Source organism: Oryza glaberrima, chromosome 11 (assembly GCF_000147395.1).
Source record: "Oryza glaberrima chromosome 11, OglaRS2, whole genome shotgun sequence".
Classification (NCBI taxonomy): domain Eukaryota; kingdom Viridiplantae; phylum Streptophyta; class Magnoliopsida; order Poales; family Poaceae; genus Oryza; species Oryza glaberrima.
In genome coordinates, this window is record NC_068336.1 from 2052955 (window position 1) to 2075287 (window position 22333).

General features: G+C 43.7%; 2 protein-coding genes and 1 long non-coding RNA gene across 4 annotated transcripts; all 3 read right to left on the reverse strand.

Moving 5' to 3' along the window:
- Positions 1-2306: 2306 nt before the first annotated feature.
- LOC127754542 (stem-specific protein TSJT1-like) lies at positions 2307-5990 on the reverse strand. The gene is made up of 5 exons (XM_052280104.1): positions 5567-5990; positions 3429-3669; positions 3175-3295; positions 2901-3010; positions 2307-2739 (listed from the first exon to the last, which is right to left on the reverse strand). Exons 1-5 carry the CDS (start codon positions 5767-5769, stop codon positions 2701-2703), a joined length of 714 nt encoding a protein of 237 aa, XP_052136064.1. The 5' UTR covers positions 5770-5990; the 3' UTR covers positions 2307-2700.
- Positions 5991-10213: 4223 nt separating this feature from the next.
- On the reverse strand, positions 10214-12570 carry LOC127755387 (uncharacterized). Its single transcript, XR_008013004.1, has 4 exons — positions 12468-12570; positions 12248-12349; positions 12060-12141; positions 10214-10724 (listed from the first exon to the last, which is right to left on the reverse strand). It is a non-coding gene; the product is annotated as an uncharacterized LOC127755387 (long non-coding RNA).
- Positions 12571-15704: 3134 nt separating this feature from the next.
- LOC127753772 (cation/calcium exchanger 5) lies at positions 15705-18959 on the reverse strand. Of its 2 annotated transcripts, none has more exons than XM_052279197.1 (2): positions 18154-18959; positions 15705-16108 (listed from the first exon to the last, which is right to left on the reverse strand). In XM_052279197.1, exons 1-2 carry the CDS (start codon positions 18856-18858, stop codon positions 16016-16018), a joined length of 798 nt encoding a protein of 265 aa, XP_052135157.1. In that variant the 5' UTR covers positions 18859-18959; the 3' UTR covers positions 15705-16015. The 2 variants fall into 2 exon arrangements, with proteins under 2 accessions (XP_052135157.1, XP_052135156.1); XM_052279196.1 differs by lacking the exon at positions 15705-16108 and adding an exon at positions 16115-16941 and having other exon boundaries at positions 18154-18957.
- Positions 18960-22333: the final 3374 nt, after the last annotated feature.

Consider the following 22333-nt stretch of genomic DNA (forward strand, 5'->3'; position numbering starts at 1 on the left):
CCTTCCACTTCTGTGCAAGCGAGAGCGACCTGTAAATAACCCTGTAAAGGAGTTGAAACCGGAAAGTCCTTAAAAGCCCAATCATTTCTTATTAGCCACGAAGCCCAGCATACACTGGCCAATAAGACCATCCAAACCCTCTTCTCCCCCCTATCCCAAACAAACCCAGTGCAATCCCAGAATGAAATATGTCTCCTCAAATGCAAGGCCTCTTCAATCACACACCAAGCAAACAAAGCTAAAGGGCAGTGAAACAGAATATGGTCAGAAGTTTCAGTTTTCCTATAGAATTTACAAAGCTCATTCCCACCCTTCCATTTCCTTTTAACTAATTGATTAGCACAAGGAAGTTTTCCTCTCCCAGATAAATATAGAAAATGCTTGATTTTGAGAGGAATTCTACTCTTCCAAACAGCCTACATGTCTGAATCCTTAATCCCCCCAAAGGTTAGCAGATTGTACATTGACTTGGCAGTAAAGGACTTATGTTTAGTGTAAGGCCAGATCACCTCATCGCATCCACCATCAATCTGAACAGATTGGAGCATCTTTTTTTTTCTTTTTGAGAACAAAGCGGACAGAGTCGAGCACTCGAGCACAGTATATCGTGCAAGCTGCGGATGCCAGCGACAAATATAAAACAGAAATTTTGATTTCTTGAGGGTGATAGTTCGGAAGTGCTGATATGGTGGGGCTACCCCGTTTTCCGTTAGCATGTTTCTTAAAATATTAAACGGCGCATTCCATGCAAATATTTTATATGTAAAAAATTCTTTAAAAAATCAAATAACTCGATTTTTATATTGGTAATAGTTAGTAATATTTAATTACTCATACTGGTTTGTTTCATTTCACGAGCCATAATCAGCTCAGTTCTTTCAGCTGATTCTAACGGACCCCCAAGTGGCACGAATTCAGCAAACACCCCAAAAATGGTATCAACCACTATGGCTAATCTCCTAGTACAATTTTTATCTGAACTATGAATGACTCAGTGTTCGAACAAAGGCCAAATATCGTCTGTATCAAAAGCAAGGCTTAAAAAATTTGTTGTTTATAGGGTTCGGGGAATTATTCTCCGAACCCCACTTGGGCTCACGGGAACCAAAATCGCTAATGAGCGATCAGCCGCCACCACCCCCCCCCCTTCCCCGCGCGGCGAGGCACGTGGCGCGCGCGGCATGCGTAGGGGTGGGGCCCACGGTTTTTCCCGTTGTTTTTTTTTTCTGTTTTTACTTTTTTCTTTTCAGTTTTTTACGGTTTTCTTTCCAGTTTTTTTCTTTCCCTTTTTTTTCTTTTCGGTTTTTTAGCATTTACGTATACCTATAAAAAGTTTGTATACGTGCATGCAAACTTTGTAGACGTGCATACAAACTTTGTGTACGTGCATGCAAACTTTATATACGCCACATATACGAACTTTGTATACGTACGTATGTAAAGTTTGTATATGTGTATATTTTTTATACATCAAAAATATATTATAGTAGTAATATTAGTAGTATCATAACAGTAGTGTAGTAGTAGTATTAGTAATAGTAGTGTAGTAGTAGTACTACTAGTAATAGACTAGTACAGTACATAGTAGTAGATAGTCGCGCGTCGCGCATTAGCCCCCCCCGGGCGGATCCAGGAACAAAAAAAATTGGGGGGACTCAATTATACAGTTTTTTTAACCTCCAGCCATCTAGGGACCTTTAGTTTATTATTCATGGTGAAAAAATTGAAGGGGTGCTCCGGGGGGTATTCATGGGTTTTGTGGGTGTAGGGGGGACTAGAGTTCCCCTACACTTACGTTGGATCCCCCCCCCCCCCCCCCCCCCAACACGGGAACCGTCCGATCGAGAACGTGCGGTTGAACAATCAAGCGGACAGAGGCGAGCACAGTATATGGTGCCAGCGACGAATATATGAAATTTTGATTTTTGAGAAAGAGCAGGTGGTCTATCGATCGATCACATCCAAGGCAATTTCTTCATACGGATATCATGTCCCAAGACGTGCATCCAGCTCCAGCTTGCTAGCTCCCGATTCCAGTCATCCAGTGTCTCAAACTGAATCAGACCTTGTTTACCGATTTACTGAACCAAATATAAGCAGAAGGAAAGAACAGGTGGTTCAGATTCCACAATCAGAATAACTCTCTCTGAACATTGCTTGTTTCTGCACTTTTGTTCTTGCTACTAGCTGAGCAAAGTTGATGAAATGCGGTGATCTACAACATCAAGACATCAAACACACAATCAAAGTAACAACTGATAAGGAGAGGTTATATACAAAAGGAAGCAAATAGAGGAGCAAGGAAGGAACAGAAGGTTCAGACTTCACAACTAGAATTTAGAACTCTACTCTGAACATTGCTTATTTCTGCACTCTGTTCTTGCTACTAGTTGACCAAAGTTCATGAAATGCAGTGATCTACAACATCACTACATCAAACAGACATCCATAGTAACTGACAAGGACAGGTTATTTGCAACAAACTACATTCAACTGATCACAGCCGGCCTGGAGTTCATTCCTGCTTGAACAACAAAGGTACAGAGATCATACTACACACCCAGAACACTGAAGCACTTGCCATGCAGGCAGTACTTCTCTTTTATGAAAAGATGATACAGATCAGTTGCAACTATGTTACACCACCACCATGTACAAAGGTTTTCTTGCCCAACAACGACCGGACACCGAAACATCATCCTAGTGCAGAGCTGTGAGGATTGCAGTGGCGCTCTCAACCTAGCAATGCATCCAGAAAGGTCGAATGAGTTCAGATCAAATGCAAATGATGAAAAAAGGAGTTCTGTTTTATTGAGTCAAGTTAATTAGGATCCCCTCGAGGGATCAAAATAGTTTCCCTCAACATTATATTCTTGGCAAGAAATCAATTTCCTTTTTACCTTGAAGGTTGCACCACAGATCTCTTCTTCATTTGCAGGAACAGCAGTCACCTTGTTCTTTGGGTTCTCATAGCACTTCAAGCCTCCAAGAGCATTGGAATAGAAGCAACCTGCAGTCAGAATGCATGTAATTAGTGAGCATAACCAAAAATGGCTCTTTGCACATATTTGAGCAGTGAAGATTCAACTGACCCACAATTTTATACTAAATGCCCCATTTTAAATGTCATTTGCAATGATTGGCAACATAAAAGGACTATGATTCAAACATTACCTTGTGGGAAAGGTGCAAGTGACTTGCCACATGATCCTTTAAGCAGGTCAATGTCGTTAGAGAAGGCAACAGATCCATCAGCAGTTATCCCCCAGAAGAGAGGCACCTTGCCCTCTGGATCCTGAGACAACAATTGCCAGCACAAGATCACGTCATAATCAGTAAGCTAAACCAACCAAATCACCAAGCACTGTCAATGCAAGTGTTTGAGCAACAGCATGTAACTGTCGGTTGCCTCGAGATGAAGAACTCACAGAAGCCACAAGGAGAGAAGAGGTGGACTTGTCGAAGAGCACAAAGGCGTAGCTGCCGGTGAGCTGCGAGAGCATGAAGCTAGCAGGGTAAGGTGCTCTGTCTCTCAGCGTCTTGTACGCCTCGATAACCAGGAGCACCTCATTGGCGCCCTTGGACAGGCCATACTGCTGGCTCAGCCTGCCCAGATTGTCCAGGACTCCCTCAAACAGGCAGAAAATGTCATCTTTTGATGCAAAGGATCTGCACAAATGCAGTTGTATGTTCTCAGTGAGCAGCTGTAAAATTATAGATGCTTTCCAACCCTATGATAAAAAAAAACTGGCATCCACAACAAAATTTAAGAAAATTAGTATGTTTGGTGTTATCAGTTCAGCCATTCTTGAATGCCTGAAGGACATGGTACTTCAGTGCAGAATGCAAAATTAGGTGGAACATCTATGACTTAATGCAAGATGCACCTAACATCAAGAATTAGATACCTAAACTTGCTGAAAAGGAAGCATATATTTTGTACTGGTATAATGAATGGAGTAAAGGAGTGGAATTCCTTGGATGATACTTCTTCAGTGAATCTGCCTAGTAGTACTAGATAAGATATGAAAAAAGGGTAATCAGGCCCCACAAATCATAGTGCTGAATTGACAGCATGGGCCCCTTGTTCAGCTTTCCTTTCTTTCAGATCTGTGGGTATCAAAACCGGATAGAGTCTTCTGGTAAGCAGTAGCCACCAAGTGCTAAGTGTCCTACACTCCTACTATGAACTAAGCCATGTGAATGGCACAACAACAACTAAAGGAAAGGCATAAACAAAGAGGTTTTTTAAAGCAACCTAGTAGCTTGCCAAATACTGTCATGTTTATCCTTTTTAAGTTTTTATAATTAAGAAATGGGCTTGACAAAACAGGTTTGTCCATTTTCTTAAAACTATAATTAGTCCATTAAACTATCATTAGCCGCCTGATGAAGAATATGAGGCCCGTTTGTTGTGAAGTCAATTGAAACCTTTGTATCTGTGGAGGGTGGCTTGATGTGGACATGCAAAATAACAAAAGGTGATGCGGTGGCCTTCTTTCATCGAAATATATGTGGCAATGTTCATGTAAACATTGATTTAACTTTCTTTCCTGTCTTGTTCTCCTCTTGTTTTTCCTATGGAAGCACCAATCATTTGACCGTAAAGAGATCTAGGTACCATAGCAGCATGGCAAACTACACCTCTTTGACAGTTCCTTTTCGTCCATTTTCTTGTTCGATTAGCTTTCTACCTTCTGAAATAAATAAACGTATGCCATAGTTAATCACCTAATTATCAGTAAAATCCCGATGATCTCAGTCGTGTGGTCTATAGATAAAACAAAAAACTATAGATGAAGGAGGAGGTTTGGTAGCCTTGCCTCCTCACCTACAGAAATGGATTAGAGAGTTGTATCTATTACTCTGTCTTCCGAAAGCAAAAAGCCTTTGTACCTCTCCAATTATTGACTCAAGCCACAACCAAAAAACCAGGCTTAAGTTATTGAAGAAACCAGTTTATTATGTAAAATAACAGTTTAAGTTACTGTAGATGAAACTTGTTTTTCAGATCGATAATTCATTTTAAGCATATGTTTTTACCAAACCTGAGAAATTTTTTTTTTGTCAGATCTTGTGAGTTGTGAGACATGTCCACATGACCTATGGTACTAGGAGAGCCCACCTCATCACTCAAACCATTTCAGGTGGGCACAAAAAATCATTTCAGCAACATGTCCTCAGATTTTTTTCCCCTTTGCTGAAAAGCTGTCGCCCACCACGCAGTGACTAGTGTTGCCAAGAACAGTGAGCCTGTTGCAACTTGCAAAAGCTTATCTCAACCACCAACTTAGATTGTCTTCTTGCAGAGACTAACTATTAAATCTCATCACCATGAGACTTCACCGAGACACTAACTGAAGAACAAATTCAGAGTAAATGACTCTGTCTCAGCCTCTCAGGATGAACAGTTAACTGATCTAGCCACAGAGAGCAATCAATTCTTGGCTCTGTTCTTAGCTAGATCTCGTGAAATCCAGGACTTGGGGAGTTCAGGGTAAAGAAAACGGCAGATGTTTTTTCAGCAATTTCAGCTGAAGCAGAGTAGAAGCAGCAGCTAGTATACCTTGGGCGGAGGAGGGATTGGTTGGCGTGGGAGTAGGCGAGGTGGCCAAGGTCGCCGAGCTGCAGGGACACGGCCGGCTCGGCGGCGGTGAGGAAGCGGCCGACCAGCTCCGACGCCCGCGTCTTCGGCGACGGCGTCCGGCTGCCGGCGGCCACCAGCTCCGCCGGCACCTCCACCACCGCGCCGCTGAACACAGCCAACATCCTCTACTCTACTGTACTGTCTGTCTAATCAAAGCTAATTAAGATCACTACACACAAACTATGAAACTACTCCAATTTAATCCAATCCTACTGCTAAAACTCTCCTCTGCTAATGATCAGATTAGCATAGATAAAAAAAAATACGTGTGGCGTTCCACACTCCTTGGATGGATAGATGAATGGAGCAAGAAACGGAGCTCACACTGGATGGATGGAGAAATGGAGGAGGAGAAGCTGCTTTATATAGCCACAAACCCAAGCAATGGAGCTCTGTTTACGTGGGGGCCGCACTGACGTTTTCTTGTGTGTTAACCTCCGATTAATCTTCTTTAATTGTTTTTCTCCTGACTAAAACAAAATGTCTCGTGCACATGGGCGTGTCAAAAACACCAGCTTATGTCTGTACTTTTAATGGAGTGTAAGTTTTAATTAGTCAATTATATCAAAATCGTAGAACTACGCTGAGAACACTTTGGACGTCTCCATAGTTAGATGCATAACGTCAAAACATACGGCATACTTACAAATAAATTTTATAATCAAAGAAGGTACAAAGAATGTTAACAATAGACTATATGTTGTGTTTAAGATGAGAGGAGAAGATCGAGAAGAATACGCAAAACAATGTAAATATTACTATATGATTATTGAGTATTAACTATTTTAAATTTTTAAAAAATAAATTAATATGATTATTTAAAATAACTTTTCTATATAAATATTTTATGAAAAACGTACCGTTTAACTGCTTGGGAAGCATGCACGCGCACAACGAAAGAGTTTTTCTTCTAATCCACAGCTGCCGAACCCAGACTAAATCATCAACGTTTCTGGGTAAAATACTCCCTAACCCTCTGCTCCAAAGGTTAACACAGCCATAAAGAGTCCATGAAGAGTCATTGAGTGCAAATGTTGGACACGAGATGTTACAACTTTAATACCTTTTCTTCCTAGCAAGAAAAATATAAAAATGAATTTTTTTTTCTGAAACAAAGTTTTAAACTCTGTTACTAATCTGGACAATCAACAATTGGGCCGTCAGGAAAAAATGGATGCGAGAATGGAAGAAACGGAACCGAGATATTTCTAGAGAATCATATCACATTGACTAATTCGTTCAAAGAAAAAAAAAACTCTGAAGCCAGTAGCTGCTAATTTGATTAGGTGAAGCATGGTGAAGAAGGTGATAGGTGAAGCGAGGGAAGCAAACAAGGACGAAGGAGATGAGCTGAGGATGGTGATGGAATATATTGGATGCATCTTGCACGATTTCTTGTGAGTGACACTTGTTGTGATGTGTGCTTTGTTTCCATGTGGGAATCTAATGCGGCCACAGAAACGGCCACCGGCATTTTGGCCTACCGGAGCAGATATTGCGTGGCACGCTTGATGATGCAGTACTTATTTCAAGACCAGGAAATTTTGCACGTACCTGCCTATTAGTAAAAATTGTGTGTATTATGATAAAGAATATTATCTTTACTTCCAAATCTTCTGATAGAACATTTCCCTCCCCAACTATCTGTTAATGCAATATCAGTCATCAAATATGTGTCGCTACATAATATTTATATAGGTATATCTTTTAGTTCAAAGAGTATAATTCCTCCTGTTAAGGGGAATTTAACTATTTGCCACTTTTAGGTTTGCCACTTATTTAAATGCTCCTTTTAAGCTTGCGCTTAATAATTTACCACTGGAGAGATGATTTCTTAACTATTTGCCACTGTTGCCTACATGGCGTGCCCGCGTGGAAAGCAGCGTGGACCCCACTCGTCAGCCCTCCCCTATTCTTCTTCTCCATCGTCGCTCGCCTCGTGGCCGCCACTGCCGCTCGCCCTCCACCCGCCGCATCCGATCCCCATCCCCGCGATGGGGGGAGCGGGACGAGCCGTTGTCGCCGCCGCCGCTCGCCCTCCACCCACTGCATCCGATCCCCGTCCTCGCGATGGGAGGATCAGGATGAGCCGTCGTCGCCATCGCCGCCGCTCACCCTCCACCCGCCGCATCTGATCCTGCCGACGACTACCACCGACCCCCGCGCCCTCTCCTTCTTCCCCGACCTCGACGGCCTCTCCTAGTGCGCCTCCCCAATCCGGGTGCTCCAGGTGGTGGCCATGGGTGGGGCTCGCTAGCGCGGAGACCTCGACGACCGGAGGTGGAGAAGAATGATAGGTGAGGGGATGATGGGTGGGGTCTACGATGCTTTCCACACGGGCACGTCACGTAGGCAAAAGTGGCAAATAGTTAAGAAATCATCTCTCTCCGGGAGCAAATAATTAAGCGCAAACCTAAGAGGGGCATTTGGATAAATAACAAACCTAAAAGTGGTAAATAGTTAAATTCCTCCCTATTAATGCCAAAGTATACCTCTACCTTCCACGAACCGAAAATTATTCCTCACTCAAACTGCAAAAATGATTCAAATAATCTAGGGGCAACAGCAAATTTACCACGATTTGAATCGTCATTAGGAAATTATGACCGGAATTGTCATTCGAATAGCATTCTTGTAAAATAAAAAAAAAGATCAAAAAATTTGCAAATTCCCCAATAATCTATGCAGCATCTCATCACCAGATCTGCTGATTGAGCAATCGCAAAATAAGCGGAGGAGAATCCACCTCCACAAGCTGATAAGTGGACAGCATGAACTACGACACTGTTGTAGTGTTGTAGAGAAAACGACTGACGTAGCACCCCAAATTCGTCCACACCATTAAACATCCCTTTAGTTCGTAATGATCTGTCTTAAAATTGACTTGCACTAAAACATCTAATTCCCCATTCCCGTCGGGTACGCTCAATTATGCACAAAAAGAATTTGCAAGAAACGAAATGATATTTTTTTGGTCACTCAGGGAATCAAGAATCCAGCACCATACATGTCGCTTTGGTACGTTAGAGAAGAAAACAAGTGGATAATCAATTAACTCAGTTAGATGATTAATTGGATGACAAAGGGATGAGTCATCGACTCATCGTTAATTACGTCTTCAGAGAATAATATTTTCCTCTGAGCGGACGAGAAAAGTCGAGTATCTGCTCTGAGCTGAGCCAATTTTGTTGAATTTAGGACTTAATTTCATAGAGTCACCAGCCCATGCATTACACAGATTATCTAGGTTGTGATAGCACGATCCACCTAATCAACAATTAATTCTTTCTGGTTAACACATAAGCTCTTTCAGAGTGTCTAATTAATATAGGTGTAGATAGATTTAGAGGTCTTATTAATTAATGTAAGCTTTTTTTTTTCAGTCTTAGCCCAATGAATTTCTTAACCAAACATAATTCGAGAAACGCCTAGGGGTTTTCTGGCTAGCTACACAAGATAGTGAGCTAGATAATCTGGGTTCAAAGCATAACTTCATCTAATTATTTGATATTAGGTCATTTCTTAATATTCATGTCTTTTAACCGTACATAATTCTTCGGGAAAATAATGTATGCAGTCTTCTTGTTGCCAAACTGATCTGCATTGTATAGTGCTTGTTCTTCGTTACCAAAAATTACCATTCCTCGAGCGTGTACAAAATTTAAATATCAAAAATGTTTATATTTGGGAATGGAGAGAGTAGCTAAGTTGAACTAATTTTCATTTTAGGTACATTATTGATTAACCTACATACTATGTTACACCTTTCATTAAACCATTTTGAATATCCAATCCAAATATAAAAAGAACATAAAGATAATAGAAGTTTTAGAACTTTCCACCGGACATGCTACGTTTGTATTTTATTCAGTTTATTTGTCTGTATGCACAAAAGCAACACTCCATTATTTTGGACTCAAGTTAATAGTCTAATTCGAATTATGTGCATTAAAATATCGAACTTACGCAAGCCATGACATATGTTGATAGTCCCATGTATAAACAAGTAAAAGAATAAAAGAAAACCCAGTTTGCTATATCGTGTGACACCCTACGTAGTACACAATACACCATATGCTCATTGCTAAAAAAGAAGAATATCCTAGAGTCCAAGGAGTAAGGAATCATTGGCAAGTCACTGTCCTTGCAATACAAAATGGAAAGGAAAACAAAACGAACACAAGTGGCTAACATTTTTGCGAAGAGCTTGACATGGTGACACAATAGGAGGAGAACGATGAAGCATTTGACAAATTGTTTTGCTAAAACCATTTGACGTTTCAGTTTGTTTTACACAAATACAAGAAAATAAAATGAAACTCACATTTATACTAAATCAGTCCTTTCATATAGGCTGATTTTTTTAAAAAAAACTTTTTAGAGACATAAAAAACCCTCATATACAAAAATGAGCCTTGTGGGGCTGTGGCACAGCTAAAACTCTGACATTGATTGCTCAGCAGGGCAAAACCTTGTTGTGCAATTATGCCAATTAACAATGTCGTCTTAAAGGAAAACAAAAACAAAAAAGAAAAGTAAGAAGAAAGATAAAAAGTTGTACGCAATTTATTGTCAAATCGATATTATGGAAATAAGACTGAGGTGGTGTTTGGATCCAGGGATTTAACTTTAGTCTCTGTATTTAGACACTAATTTAGAGTATTAAATATAGACTACTTATAAAACTAATTACATAAATGAAAGCTAATTTGCGAGACAAATTTTTTAAGCCTAATTAATATATAATTAGAGAATGTTTACTGTAGCATTATAAAGGCTAATCATGGATTAATTAGGCTCAATAGATTCGTCTCGTGAATTAGTCCAAGATTATTTATGGGTTTTATTAATAGTCTACGTTTAATATTTATAATTAGTGACAAATATCCGATATGATAGGGGCTTAAAAGTTTTAGTCGCATCTAAACAGCGTCTCAGTGAGTCAGTGTTAGTCTATGTAAATGCACATTAGTTGTGCAGTCAGCTTCTGCAGTAGCAAGCTGGGTGGCTGCAACTTCAACCTCATCTTTGAATTGAATGGAACGGCTTAATTATCATGGTCCCGGATAAGGTTCATCTGTAAAATATGAAAAAATAAGTCATTCTTTTGCATTCTATTTATCTCTTCGGTCTTGTTGCAAACCCTTACTTTTTGTTTTGATCTTTTTTTTTATATATAGTTGTGTGTGGCTTAGTTGAATCCGTTCCGAGTAGTGAAGTACTGACCAAAGTATCCTTGTTTAATTGTTGCAAAACCAATGGGCGCCCACAGGATTAGATAAGACTTAAGACCCACGGATTTGCTGATTTTTCTGCACGACCTGTGGACTGCAGAGAGAATCTAGCCATGTGATTCAGTGCTAATGGGATTCTTCTTTAGTTCTTCCAAATTGTGTTCCAAGAGTTTAATTTGTGGTATGGATACATTGTAAAGGGATCAAATGGGGACTTGTCAACTTTAGTTAAAATTCTGATTAAAAGTGGCTGGCCTTTGCATCTCCAACATGGTCAGCACAAGTCTGCTGTTCTTCTCCTCTAGGATATTTTTTATCAGACCTTGTGTTTATCACATCCTTTTCTGTATATTTTTTCTTCTAAATATGTTATGCTAGTACTACTAGTAGTAATTTGTGAAAAGGAATCAAACATTATTGTTTTCACCCTTTCCCTTTCATGAGAATGACAGCCACTGAAATTATCCTACAACTAATTAATACAACATCAGTTTATCTAAGCTAAAATTATGCAAACATAGCAGCTGCAAGTTGGCAAGAGGCAGACCTAAAGTTACTGCACTACATTATTTCAATGGCCATCGCCTCGAAAGCGATTGCCTGGATCAGGGGAAGCACAAAGAATTACTACTAGAAAAGCAAGCAAGCAAGCAAAGAATCTTGGCTTTGTAATTTGCCAACCCACACGGTGCCAATGAATCTAGTACACTTTTCAGCGTGTCAATTCATCAAATAATCCAAGTTGCAGTATTGCTTTGGGCATATAATTATACCAATTCATGTTAATGTGAATCTTTGGTTTCGTTCTTAATACGAATTGGAAGCATCTCGAAGGAACAGTTCAGGAATGGTTTGTGCCCACAGTTTCGAAACCAAAGTCTCCCAAACCAGACAAGGTTTCAGCTGGTTCATTTCTTCAGAGCATTTCTAATTGGATACCACCATACCAAACCAGTTGTTTAGATTCGTTTTTGCTTCGCAGAAACGCACACACACATATGGTGGGACAAGACCAGCTTCAACTGGGAGTAGAGAAAGTTATGCTGCTAGAATTCTAGGCAGAAATATCAGGAACCCATGCATGTAGGTGCAGGATGATGTCAGTGTGAGTGTGTCTACCTCAACTATCCTGCTTGATTGAACAATTAAAGTAGGCATAAAGGTGAAACTCCACGTACCAGGATTGCAGTAGTAATCGGCTAATCGCGAGGTAAAGTTGATAGATTCTGAATCTGATGAAGGGGGATTTCATCTTCATGGCTGGAGTCAAATCAATGTTTGATCAACGCGTAGTTACAGGGTGCCCTGATGATTTGAATTAAAAATTTTTTAAAAAAAACAATAAGAGGAATGAAGAGAGTTTAACCTGTGAATCGGGAAAGAAACAGAAGCATCTCATCATCGAGCCTAGCCGTTGGGACTTGCGTTGCGTGTGATCTACACCTCCAGGCACGCTGCATATCTAGGGCTAAAAAAAAAAGTTCATCATACAAGGTCTCATCAGGATTTCAGGACCGTGTGAGTGCGGCAGAGCTGTCTCCGCTTGTGGCTGCTAGTGCGGGCTAGGGTCAGCGGGCGCCGTGTACCTGCGGATCGTCATGGTAGAAGGCCGGCGGCGAGCGGGACGCCGGAGCGCGGCGGACGGCGTCGTCAGTCCGCCGCTGCGGCGTGGCGGCGCGGAAGGCGATCGATGCGGCGATGGCCCGATGCGGCCGATCTTTTCTTTGTGGTGGTTTGTGGGCCATGGGGGCGTGGGATGCGAGTTGGGCCTTTGGCTTGTAGGCCCAGGCGTATTATGTTAGGAAGGCCCATGGATGGGCCGAGCGGGGGTTCGGAGTTCAATTCTCGGACCTCCCAGGACGATCTGGACTGGAAGCTGTTTATGTGCAGCCACGTCCGGGCACAGCACACGCACATCATGGCAGCTGGCAGAGTCTCTCGAGTATCGAGTATACAGTATACTCCTCGATGGCAGCCAGAGATCGATGGCTGCATCGCTGGTGGGTAGATGTTGGTTTTGGCCATTCCATTTTTTTTTTACTAGAATGCATTGGTAACATAAAAAAAAATCAACAACATCCGATGATATCCAACGTATTTAGAAGTTGATTTTTTTTTAAGATAGAGAAAGTAGACGGTAGATGCATACGTCTTTGCGGCGGCGTGAGGCTGAGAGGTGATTTTCAGATGCTCATATTGGGCAAGGCTTTGATTTGTGCTTCTTAAGGAAGATGATAGCAACATGGTAAACGAATATTGCAAGAGGTTGGAACTAACAGTCCTTGAGTTCTTCTCCATGTATGGATGGAACTTCAGAATGAGGATCGAAGCCTAGTGGTGTTGTGATTAGACTCCTCTTTTGAGTAATGATTGTATGTGTTGGGGAGCTTAGCTCTTGTATCAGGGGTTTATTGACTCTCTAAGCTGTTTTAGTACGTGTGTGTTTGGTCTCATGTAATGGGAGTGAGCCTCAATGCTTTGTTCTGAATTTTGGTTGTGTACATCTAATGTGATGTATAGGCTGGGTTTTAATGAAAATCCTTTTATAAAAAAAAGGTGAGAGATAGTCTGGTAGTGGCAATGAAAGTGTACAATGGATGCTTCTGCCTCTTCTGTGAGAGGCTTTTGGGACGTTTTGTGCAGGCTGCAGCGGGGTCGGAGTTTAATTCTCCGAACCCCCATGAACCATCGTGAATTAAACCGAAAATGCTTCTCTTCGAACGTCCGATCAGATGAAAAACGTCAGACATCTACGGCCAGCTCAATCCTTACTCGTTAATATCTCCTTTCTCTCTGTTGACGTCAGAAAAATGCTGCAAATCAGCACCCTGTTGGATTAGACGAACCCTTGTCGTAATGTAACAGACATGCACATACCTAGTTGTTTCTTTTCATTCTTTCCTCCTCTCTTCAAATATTTTTTCTCCTAAATTACTTATCCAATTTACGAACCGATCACACCGTTGTATTCGTTGCAATTAAATCTTTACAACAAGATATCACATGATTATATTATGTCAAAACAAAAACATACGTTTCAAACCGTTAAAACAAAATGTTTCATACGTAATAGTGATATGTTTCAATATGTGTCTTAAGTGTGTTTCACAAAATTCCTGAAACTATCTACTACTACTCTCTCTCTCCACCTCATGCATGCATACATGCATGTATTTTAGCAAGCTTCAAAATGATTTTTCTCTTAAATTACCTATTCAATCTATAATCCGATCACACCATTGTATTCGTTGTAATTAAATATTTACAATAAGATATCGCTTGATTATATTTTGATAAAAGAAAAACATGTGTTTCAATCCGTTAATACTTGTTGTTTCATGTGTGACAGCGACATGTTTCAACGTGCATTTTCATCATGTTTCATAAAATATTTAAATGTTCCAGTTGCTATTTTTTTTCACCATATATATGATATAATGTTTCACTTATATATAATATAATGTTTCACTTGTTGGTCAACTGCAACATTTGACCGTCCGATTTTTTTTTAATTTAAAAATGTTTCACCTAATGTACTCATGATGTTTCACTACGTATAGATCAAATGTTGCAGTGAATTGAAACATCCTTTCGCTATTCGCTAAAACATTATTTTCATATAAGGTGAAACAACGTCCGATAAAACATTTTCGATCTACTTAGTGAAACAATTACGATATACTCAGCGCAACAGCGTGCAACATTTAAAAATAATTCAATAATAAGCTAATTATTTTCATCGGATTATATTCATATGTAGTCTTGTTTTAAAGATTTAATTGCAACGGATTTAATAGTGCAATTGGATTATGATTTGGATAAATATTTTAAGAGAAAAAAAGTATAAAATTTGTTTGATACATGCATGATGGATGGCTTGATACATGCATGATGGATGGCTAGCGCACTTGTGCATCGATCGGATGGTCGCGCGAGACGTCCGATTTTTCGTCTCGCGCCATACGTCCGACACGTAGCGCTCTCCGAATTAAGCCTTGGACTAGTAACTAGTAAGGCCGGCCCACGCGTATGCAGGTTGCTCCACGTGAAGTAGGCCTGCCCTTATATGGGTTAGATGGAGAGGCGGAGTTTAAGGGTTGGTTTGGTTTGAGGCCTATATTGGCCTTACCAATATTTGGCAATTTCAATAGTGTTTATTGTCTATTTGGTTTGGAGCCAAATTTTGGCATGATTAAGAAAATAGGCCATTTCAACGGTTAATTTAGGCTATTTTGGCTTCAATCCAAACACAATTTTACCTTTACCAAAATTAGCCATGCCAAAAGTTACCAAAATTTGACATTGACAAAAATTGGTAAGGCCAATTTAGGCCATAAACCAAACCAGCCCTAATTCTCTCCGACCCCCCGAGACATCCTGAATCCGATCGTTGTTCGCCCGTTCTCGGCCGGGTCCCGGGCGTCGAGTCCGTCGAGCGTATAGAAACGAAGGGTGCATAGCTGGTGCGAGCGGGGTTAGATTTTGGCTTTTGGTCCGTTGCATCGGTAACTTCCTCACCTCGAGTCGATCCTTCGAGTGTACCTGTGCTATACTTTTTGGTTTTTGGCCTGTGGCATTGGTAGTTTTTCAGTAGCCATTGCAGCAGTGGCGAGTGGCGACTATGGCATGAGCTAGAGGAGATCAGGAGAGGGGAACTGTACCGGGAAGTAGCCTGCGATGGTCGATGGATAGATATGGAGAAGAGAAGTGACGCGTGCAAGAGAGCGGAGCGAATGCATATGCCTCTACGACTCTATCGCTGGAGGTCTCCTTCGGGGGTTGCAGGGTCCTCTTCTTTGAGTTACTTCTCTGCCATAATCCCATTTTCCTTTTAAAAATGAGGTCCTTTTTCTTTTTCTTTATATAAAACGTCGACGGCAGGCTAACCGCTCGAGAAAAATAAAACATGGCCACAGGAAAGAGATCCAGTGATATCTTGTGTACGCTGCGGCACATCCGCACATGCAGTGATTCAACCAAAAGAACCGAGTAGACAGTGCATGCACTGATGCACATCGCCAGCAAGATCTCCCCTCTGGCCTGAACTCATGAACTCGTAAAATGAAGGTACAGAAGAATCCACAGGAACATGCCAGACCAGTACAAGCCAATTCAGTGTGAAGGGCTGTATGCATCAGCTGCCAAGATAAGAAGTTGTATTGCAGCCTGGAGGCATCTTGCACCTCGTGAACCATCCCCATCGAAATGAACCATTGCTCTGCAGCAACTGGAAAAATTGCAAACACTTATACATACTGCAAACGACTAGCTGCTATTTATGTATAAAAATATGTATCATCCAGAAGAGCTCGCTATAGCTATACTCACTACTGTAAACAAGATGTAAAGCCCCATAAGGCAGTAACCCCAAAACCTGGGAACCCGAAACCTAGTCCAGGTGACCATCAACAGGGTGCCCATCAGGCTCAAAAGAAGAAATACAAATGCAACAACAATTCCAACATGGAATTCGAGTACATAAGCTTTGGGGTACACCCTGGCTGTTTGTATTACAAGTGCAGTTCCCAGTCCAACCAGCATATTGAACATTGGACCAGCAAAGCAGCCAGCAATGGCTATTGTCGGCTGGCCAGACTTTGCCAAAGCTACATCAGCAACGAGGTCACCCACCGAATTCCCCCAAGCCAAGACCGTCATGCCAAGTATAGCTGGAGGGAAATCCATAATGACTCCGATTGCTGCAAGGCAGTTCAGGAGCTCTCCAGCCATGGTTGAGATCCAGAAGACACTCATTACAAAGGAAATTGTGGTGCTTGCAATGTTTTCAGTTATTGGGGCTTCTTTCTCAAAAATGAAGTGGGACAGGGCTAAAGAAATGCTCACGAAAAGCACCACGGACCAGAGGGGGAAACGACTTTGAGGGAGAAGAAATACTATTCGGCTATCAAATGGAATGAATGAACTGAAAGAATACAGGAGTAGGAGAGGACATAGACAGATGTTTGCACAAACATAAAATTTGTTCCATTCAGTAGGAAGCGTTGATGGTATTGTGAGCTTAAGAAGAAATGCTACAGGCCACTCCCAAACTTTTGTCACCTGCCAGGGGTAGATGACAATCAGTGTCATGAAAATGCAGATGCCGAGAGGAAAATATTCATGTTTTAGCAAAGTCTAATAAGAAACAAGGAGCTAAATGTCACAAAAAATTGGAAATGAGAACTTAGGATTTGCCAGAACATGCCATCGATTTCCTCATAAAAACAAAGTTAAACAATCAGCAAGTCTGTTAAATTTAAAAATCTTTTGATCATTAAGCAATTGTATATATTCAATACAGTAGTCGATGCATTCTTGTCATAGTAGCAAAGCTGACATTACTAACTTCAACCATTACTATAAATGGGAATATTTATCATAAGCTGCCTAATCACATACAGATAAATAAACTCATAGCGAATTGATCCCAGCAAGGCATGATGTTGGTGCAGCTAAAAGGACTTAGCTTGTTTAGCATGATACATTATTCAGTACACTGAGTAATCCTATTTATATCAAATGTACATTAGCACTCAGTGTGCTGAGTAATTGTATCTATGTTAAAAGTACATTATCCTGTGCATATAGTAAATCAGAATAGGTTGCATCATGAAAAAATCTACTTAAAATTATCAAAGTACACAAACACACCATGAATTGCAGCATTGTTACCAGTTACCTTTCTGTCAAAGTGTACTACTGAGTTATCAAAGTATTTAATGTTTGTTTCTACTTAATATCTACAATTGTATGGGTATTGTATAAAACAACTATTTTTTCAGGGGAACATTGGCTCACTACTAAAGTTTCTACTAGCCATAAAGTAATCTGTTTCTCGCTGTTGATTGCAGCCAGTAATTGCAAACTACCAGGGTGAAGTTAACACTCTTGAACATAAACCAATCAGCAGCTTATAGCACTGTTCACATTAGTACTGTATTTTCAAGTCAAGTGCACTTCGAAAGTAACTATCTATACTAGAATCGTTTGTACAAATTGAACCATAGAAAAGCATAACAAACAAGTTGGACCATTAAACTAAAGCTTACCCTAAATGAGTACAATACAGTCAGTGAGTTCAAACTAGAAGGGTAAGTCAACTATCTTGCACAGTTGTCAGTTGCACATAAACAAATTGACGGTTTACGACCATCTTCAAATGAATACCAAAGAAACTATTTATATTAGAATACTTGTCCCTGACTACTCAATACTATATTAACCACAGTGGAGACAAAACAAACTAACGGGAGCCACTCATTGGAGCATTACCTTACTGAACATCGTGCACAAAGTAGGGTGTTGTTGCTTGCGATCCTCCATTGTTACCGGCAAGTCCATCACCACGCGACCAATGCCATTCACCACCTCCAGCTCGGTGGTGCTCACCGCCTTCCCCTCAGCATCCAAATCCATGTATACCACTAAGCCCACGAAGAAGACGTAGAAGAGCACGAGCCCGATGGCCTGCCAGAGGTATATCTCGGCGCTAAGGTAGATGTAGAAGAGGCCGGAGGCGGCGAGGAGGTAGAAGAAGACGTCGCGGGCGAACGACGCGGGCGGGACAGCGAACGGCGCGGCGATGAGCGCGACGGCCCCGACGACGAACGCGGAGACGAAGGCTCCGGCGGAGAGGATCGCGGCGAGCCCCGCACGCCGCATCCCGCCGGCCCCGCCGAGCGCGGCGGCGGAGGCGAACGCATCGGGGGCGCCGTTGCCGAGCGCGAGGAGCGTGACGGCGGCCATGGACGGGGAGAGGCGGAGGCGGGCCGCGAGGCGGGAGACCGCGGGGGAGAAGTGGGTCCCCGCGGCGGCGGCGAGGACGCGGAAGTGGAGGAGGAGGAGGAGCGCGAGCGCCGGGAGGGAGGCGCGGCGGTCCCCGCCCAGGAGGCAGGCGTGGATGGCGCCGTAGTCGAGGATGCCCGGCGGGTCGGCGCGGACGGAGGCGGCGCACGCGGCGGCGGCGGCGGGCGCCATGGCCCGATGCGCCGCGGCGGCGCGGTGGTGGTGGAATGGCGAGCTGCCGAGTGGGGAGTGGAGGGAATCGCAGGGGAATGTGGTGGGGAATTTGGGGAGTGAGTGAGTGCGTGCGTAGCGAACAGACGGGACGCCGACGCGGAGAGGGAATGGGGCGGTGCCGAACTTGGTGGGTCCCATCGCGAGGGAGGAAGGTCGAAGCGCACACGTGATGGTTTGGCGTGAGGGACAATCGGCCTGGCCTGGTTTGGCCCAAGAGCTGGTTTTAGTTTCATGGGCCAGCACCGACAATTTTGCGTCTGGAATAAGTTCACTTTAGGTCCCTCTATTTGTCGGTCAGTCTGATTTTCGTCCCTTAACCGCAAAACCGGGTACGACCCGTCCCCCAACTTACGAAAATTGGGCAAACAAGATCCCTCGGCAGTATGGAGGGCGGTTTTGGTTGACGTGGCGTCTACATGGAGCCTTTGACTAGGTCTCCGTCCCACGTGGCAATGACGTAGCGATTACGTGGCAATTTTATCTCAAAAAAATAATAAAAATAATGGGACCCATATGTCAGCTACACAAAAAATTAATAAAAAAAGTGGGGCCCGTGTGGTCCCACATGTCAGCCTCCCTCTTCTCTCTATCCCCTACATTGCCAGGAGAGAAGGGCGAGCGGCGGCGCCTAGTGGGTAACGGACGGAGCGGCGACGGAGCGAAGCGGCGCGGCAGTGGGCGGTGGACGGAGCGACGGCGGGCGGCGGGAGGAAGCGGAGCAGCAGCGGCGTGAAATGGAGCAGCAGCGGGTGGTGGGCAGAGCGACAAGGGCGCAGCGACGGCGGGCGGTGGACGGAGCGATTGCGGGCGGTGGGTGGAGCGATGGCGGGTGGCGGGCGGTGGGCGGTGGAAGCGGCGGCGGGTGGTGGGCGGCGGGAGCGGCGGCGGGCGGAGGAGTGGCGGGCGGTGGGCGGAGCGACGCTGACAACGCCGGCTCCCCTCCCCTCTCCCTCTCTACTCTTGGCTCTTCCTCTTCTTCCTCTCGGCTCTCCCTCGTCCTTGCGCGGAACGGCGGCAGCGGCAGGCCACGGGCAGAGCGGAGGGGCGAGCGGAGCGGCGGCGACCTCGCCAAGGACGTCGCGCGCACCTCCGACACGAGAGGAGCGGCAGTGCGCTTGGGTCGGCGGCCGGCAGGAGGGCGAGAGAAAAGCGGCGGCGCGCGGGGACCGTGGGGGGAGGGAGCAGTGCGCGACTGCCGGCGGGAGAGGGTTGGCGGCGCACACCAGTCGACGGGTGGGAGGGAGAGGAGCGGCGGCGCGCGCCGCGCCGGTGGAGAGGGCGGCCGGCGGGAGGGTGGAAGAGGAGCGGCGGCTCACGGGCCTCTCCGCCCACCGCCCGCTGCCGCTCAATTTCGCCCCGCCGCCGCTTGGCTCCGCTTCCTCCCACCGCCCGCCGCCAGCCGCTCACCGTCCACCGCCGCCCGCCGCTCCATCTACCACCGGCTGCCGTGCTGCTTCGCTCCGTCGCTGCTCCGTCCGTCGCCCCTCGGCGCCGCTGCTCGCCTTCTCTCCATAGTGTGGGGGGGGGGAGAGAGGGGGGGATAGAGAGAAGAGGGAGGCTGATATGTGGGACCACATGGGCCCCACCTTTTTTTATTATTTTTTTGTAGCTGACATATGGGTCCCACAATTTTTATTATTTTTCCGGGATGAAATTGCCACATAAGCACCACGTCATTGCCACATGGGACGAAGACATAGTCAAAGGAGCCATGTAGGTGCCACGTAGATGCCACATCGGCCAAAAACCGCCCTCCATACCGCTGAGGGAGCTCGTTTGCTCGGTTTCATAAGTTGGGGGACGGGTCGTACCCGGTTTTGCGGTTAAGGAACGAAAATCTGACCGACCGACAAATAGAGGGACCTAAAGTGAACTTATTCCTTTTGCTTCTTGTTATGGCCCTTGATAGGCTGAATTCCATGTATAATAGTACTTGCGTTTCATGTTATAAATTGTTTTTACTTTTTTTCTTTGTTATTTTCTTAAAAGCTCAATTAAATCGAGTGGACTTAAACTCAAACAAGCCTAATACAAGTCTATGGGATGCACATGCACCTATAGGTTGCTTGTCTTATGGCATGTTACTTTGATGCTATTTTCAACCAAACCATTTTTTTAAGTTGTCAAAAAAAGTCTACGTTTAGTTTGTTGTCAAATTTGGTAAATACATAAGAAATCCTACCAAAATTTTGACAATATTATCATCTTCCTAAAATTTTGGCATTGCCGAAACTTAATATGGTTTATTTTGGCTACAATCTAAACAGACCCCTAGATCCATGAACATGGGCTACAATTCTTGGTGGGTCAAATTCGCGCGATCTAGCCATGCTTTCTCGTTGCTTTCTGTTGACCCCCGTTTTTATAATAGGAATCAATCGTGTAAACAGTACCATTTCCCTGGATCAAGTAGTCTGGTACACACGAACTCATGGCTGAAATATCAAGTGCACATACACGAGAGTCCAGTACGAATCATTACATCATAAGCCCGCAAGCACAGTCTTAAATCATCGGACCAAGCGGTCCAGAATACATTCCAAAAACAGAAGTAGGTAAGGCAGCGGAGTTAAGGCAGCGGCACGCCATTGCCACAGGCAACGACCGTAACTAAGACCTACTGAGCGCCATCGTCTTCATCTCCCTCCTGGTAGTAGGCATAGAGATCCTCCGAAGCTTTATCTCCCGCTTCTGATTAATTTTATATTTGCAAGGGTGAGTACCAACCGTACTCAGCAAGCCACCACAACAATAATGCACATGACAGGGGAATTCAAAGAATGGCTATGGTTCTTTTGCACAAGGCAAGTTTTGTAATTCTTTTCACAAGCCTAAGGCCTAGCATTGACTGATCAAATTTTAGTACCAGTATTTATATTTAAACAACGACGATTCTGTCCACTATCCATTGTGTTCCCAAGGATAGCTTCCCGCCATTGAGTCGTCATGGTTTTCTGGGGACGCCCACATTCCCGCCTCTCAGGAAGTGACTCCATCAGCATAAAAATCATCATGCAATATCCCATCCCACACAAGTTAAAGAATTTAGAGTCTAGCCAAGTGTAATACATGTCCCGGTGCTCAATAACCGCGAGCACGGCTATTCGAATAGATTTGGTTTACTCACACTGCAGTGGATGTACACTTTACCCGTACTCCGCGACTACCCAACACATGAGCCTCGTCCCAACACATGAGACGCGTCACGGCAAAGCTTTTCGATAACCTCGCATTGGCAGTACCCGCTCCATGAACTTAAATCCTCATGCACTCTAGGCGTCCATGTTTCTAGCAGTGATAGGAGTTCTGGCGCTCCCGGGAAAGAGAAGTCTCACACACATATTAAATTATGGTTCAAGTTAAGTTCTCTCTCTCACACACTCATGGCAGTCCTACCAATGGCGATACCGATGTAGGGCACGCCTCTCGGCCC

What these genes read in the sequence shown, in the direction of transcription:
- LOC127754542 (XM_052280104.1), bottom strand. Translation starts at nt 5,769, where the DNA reads ATGTTGGCTGTGTTCAGCGGCGCGGTGGTGGAGGTGCCGGCGGAGCTG. An exon ending in CAATCCCTCCTCCGCCCAAG is followed by an intron (nt 3,670 to 5,566) that starts GTATACTAGCTG and finishes GCATTTGTGCAG; the next exon opens with ATCCTTTGCATCAAAAGATG. An exon ending in ACTTGCACCTTTCCCACAAG is followed by an intron (nt 3,011 to 3,174) that starts GTAATGTTTGAA and finishes TTCTGACTGCAG; the next exon opens with GTTGCTTCTATTCCAATGCT.
- LOC127753772 (XM_052279196.1), bottom strand. Translation starts at nt 18,858, where the DNA reads ATGGCGCCCGCCGCCGCCGCCGCGTGCGCCGCCTCCGTCCGCGCCGAC. An exon ending in TGTGCACGATGTTCAGTAAG is followed by an intron (nt 16,942 to 18,153) that starts GTAATGCTCCAA and finishes TACCCCTGGCAG; the next exon opens with GTGACAAAAGTTTGGGAGTG.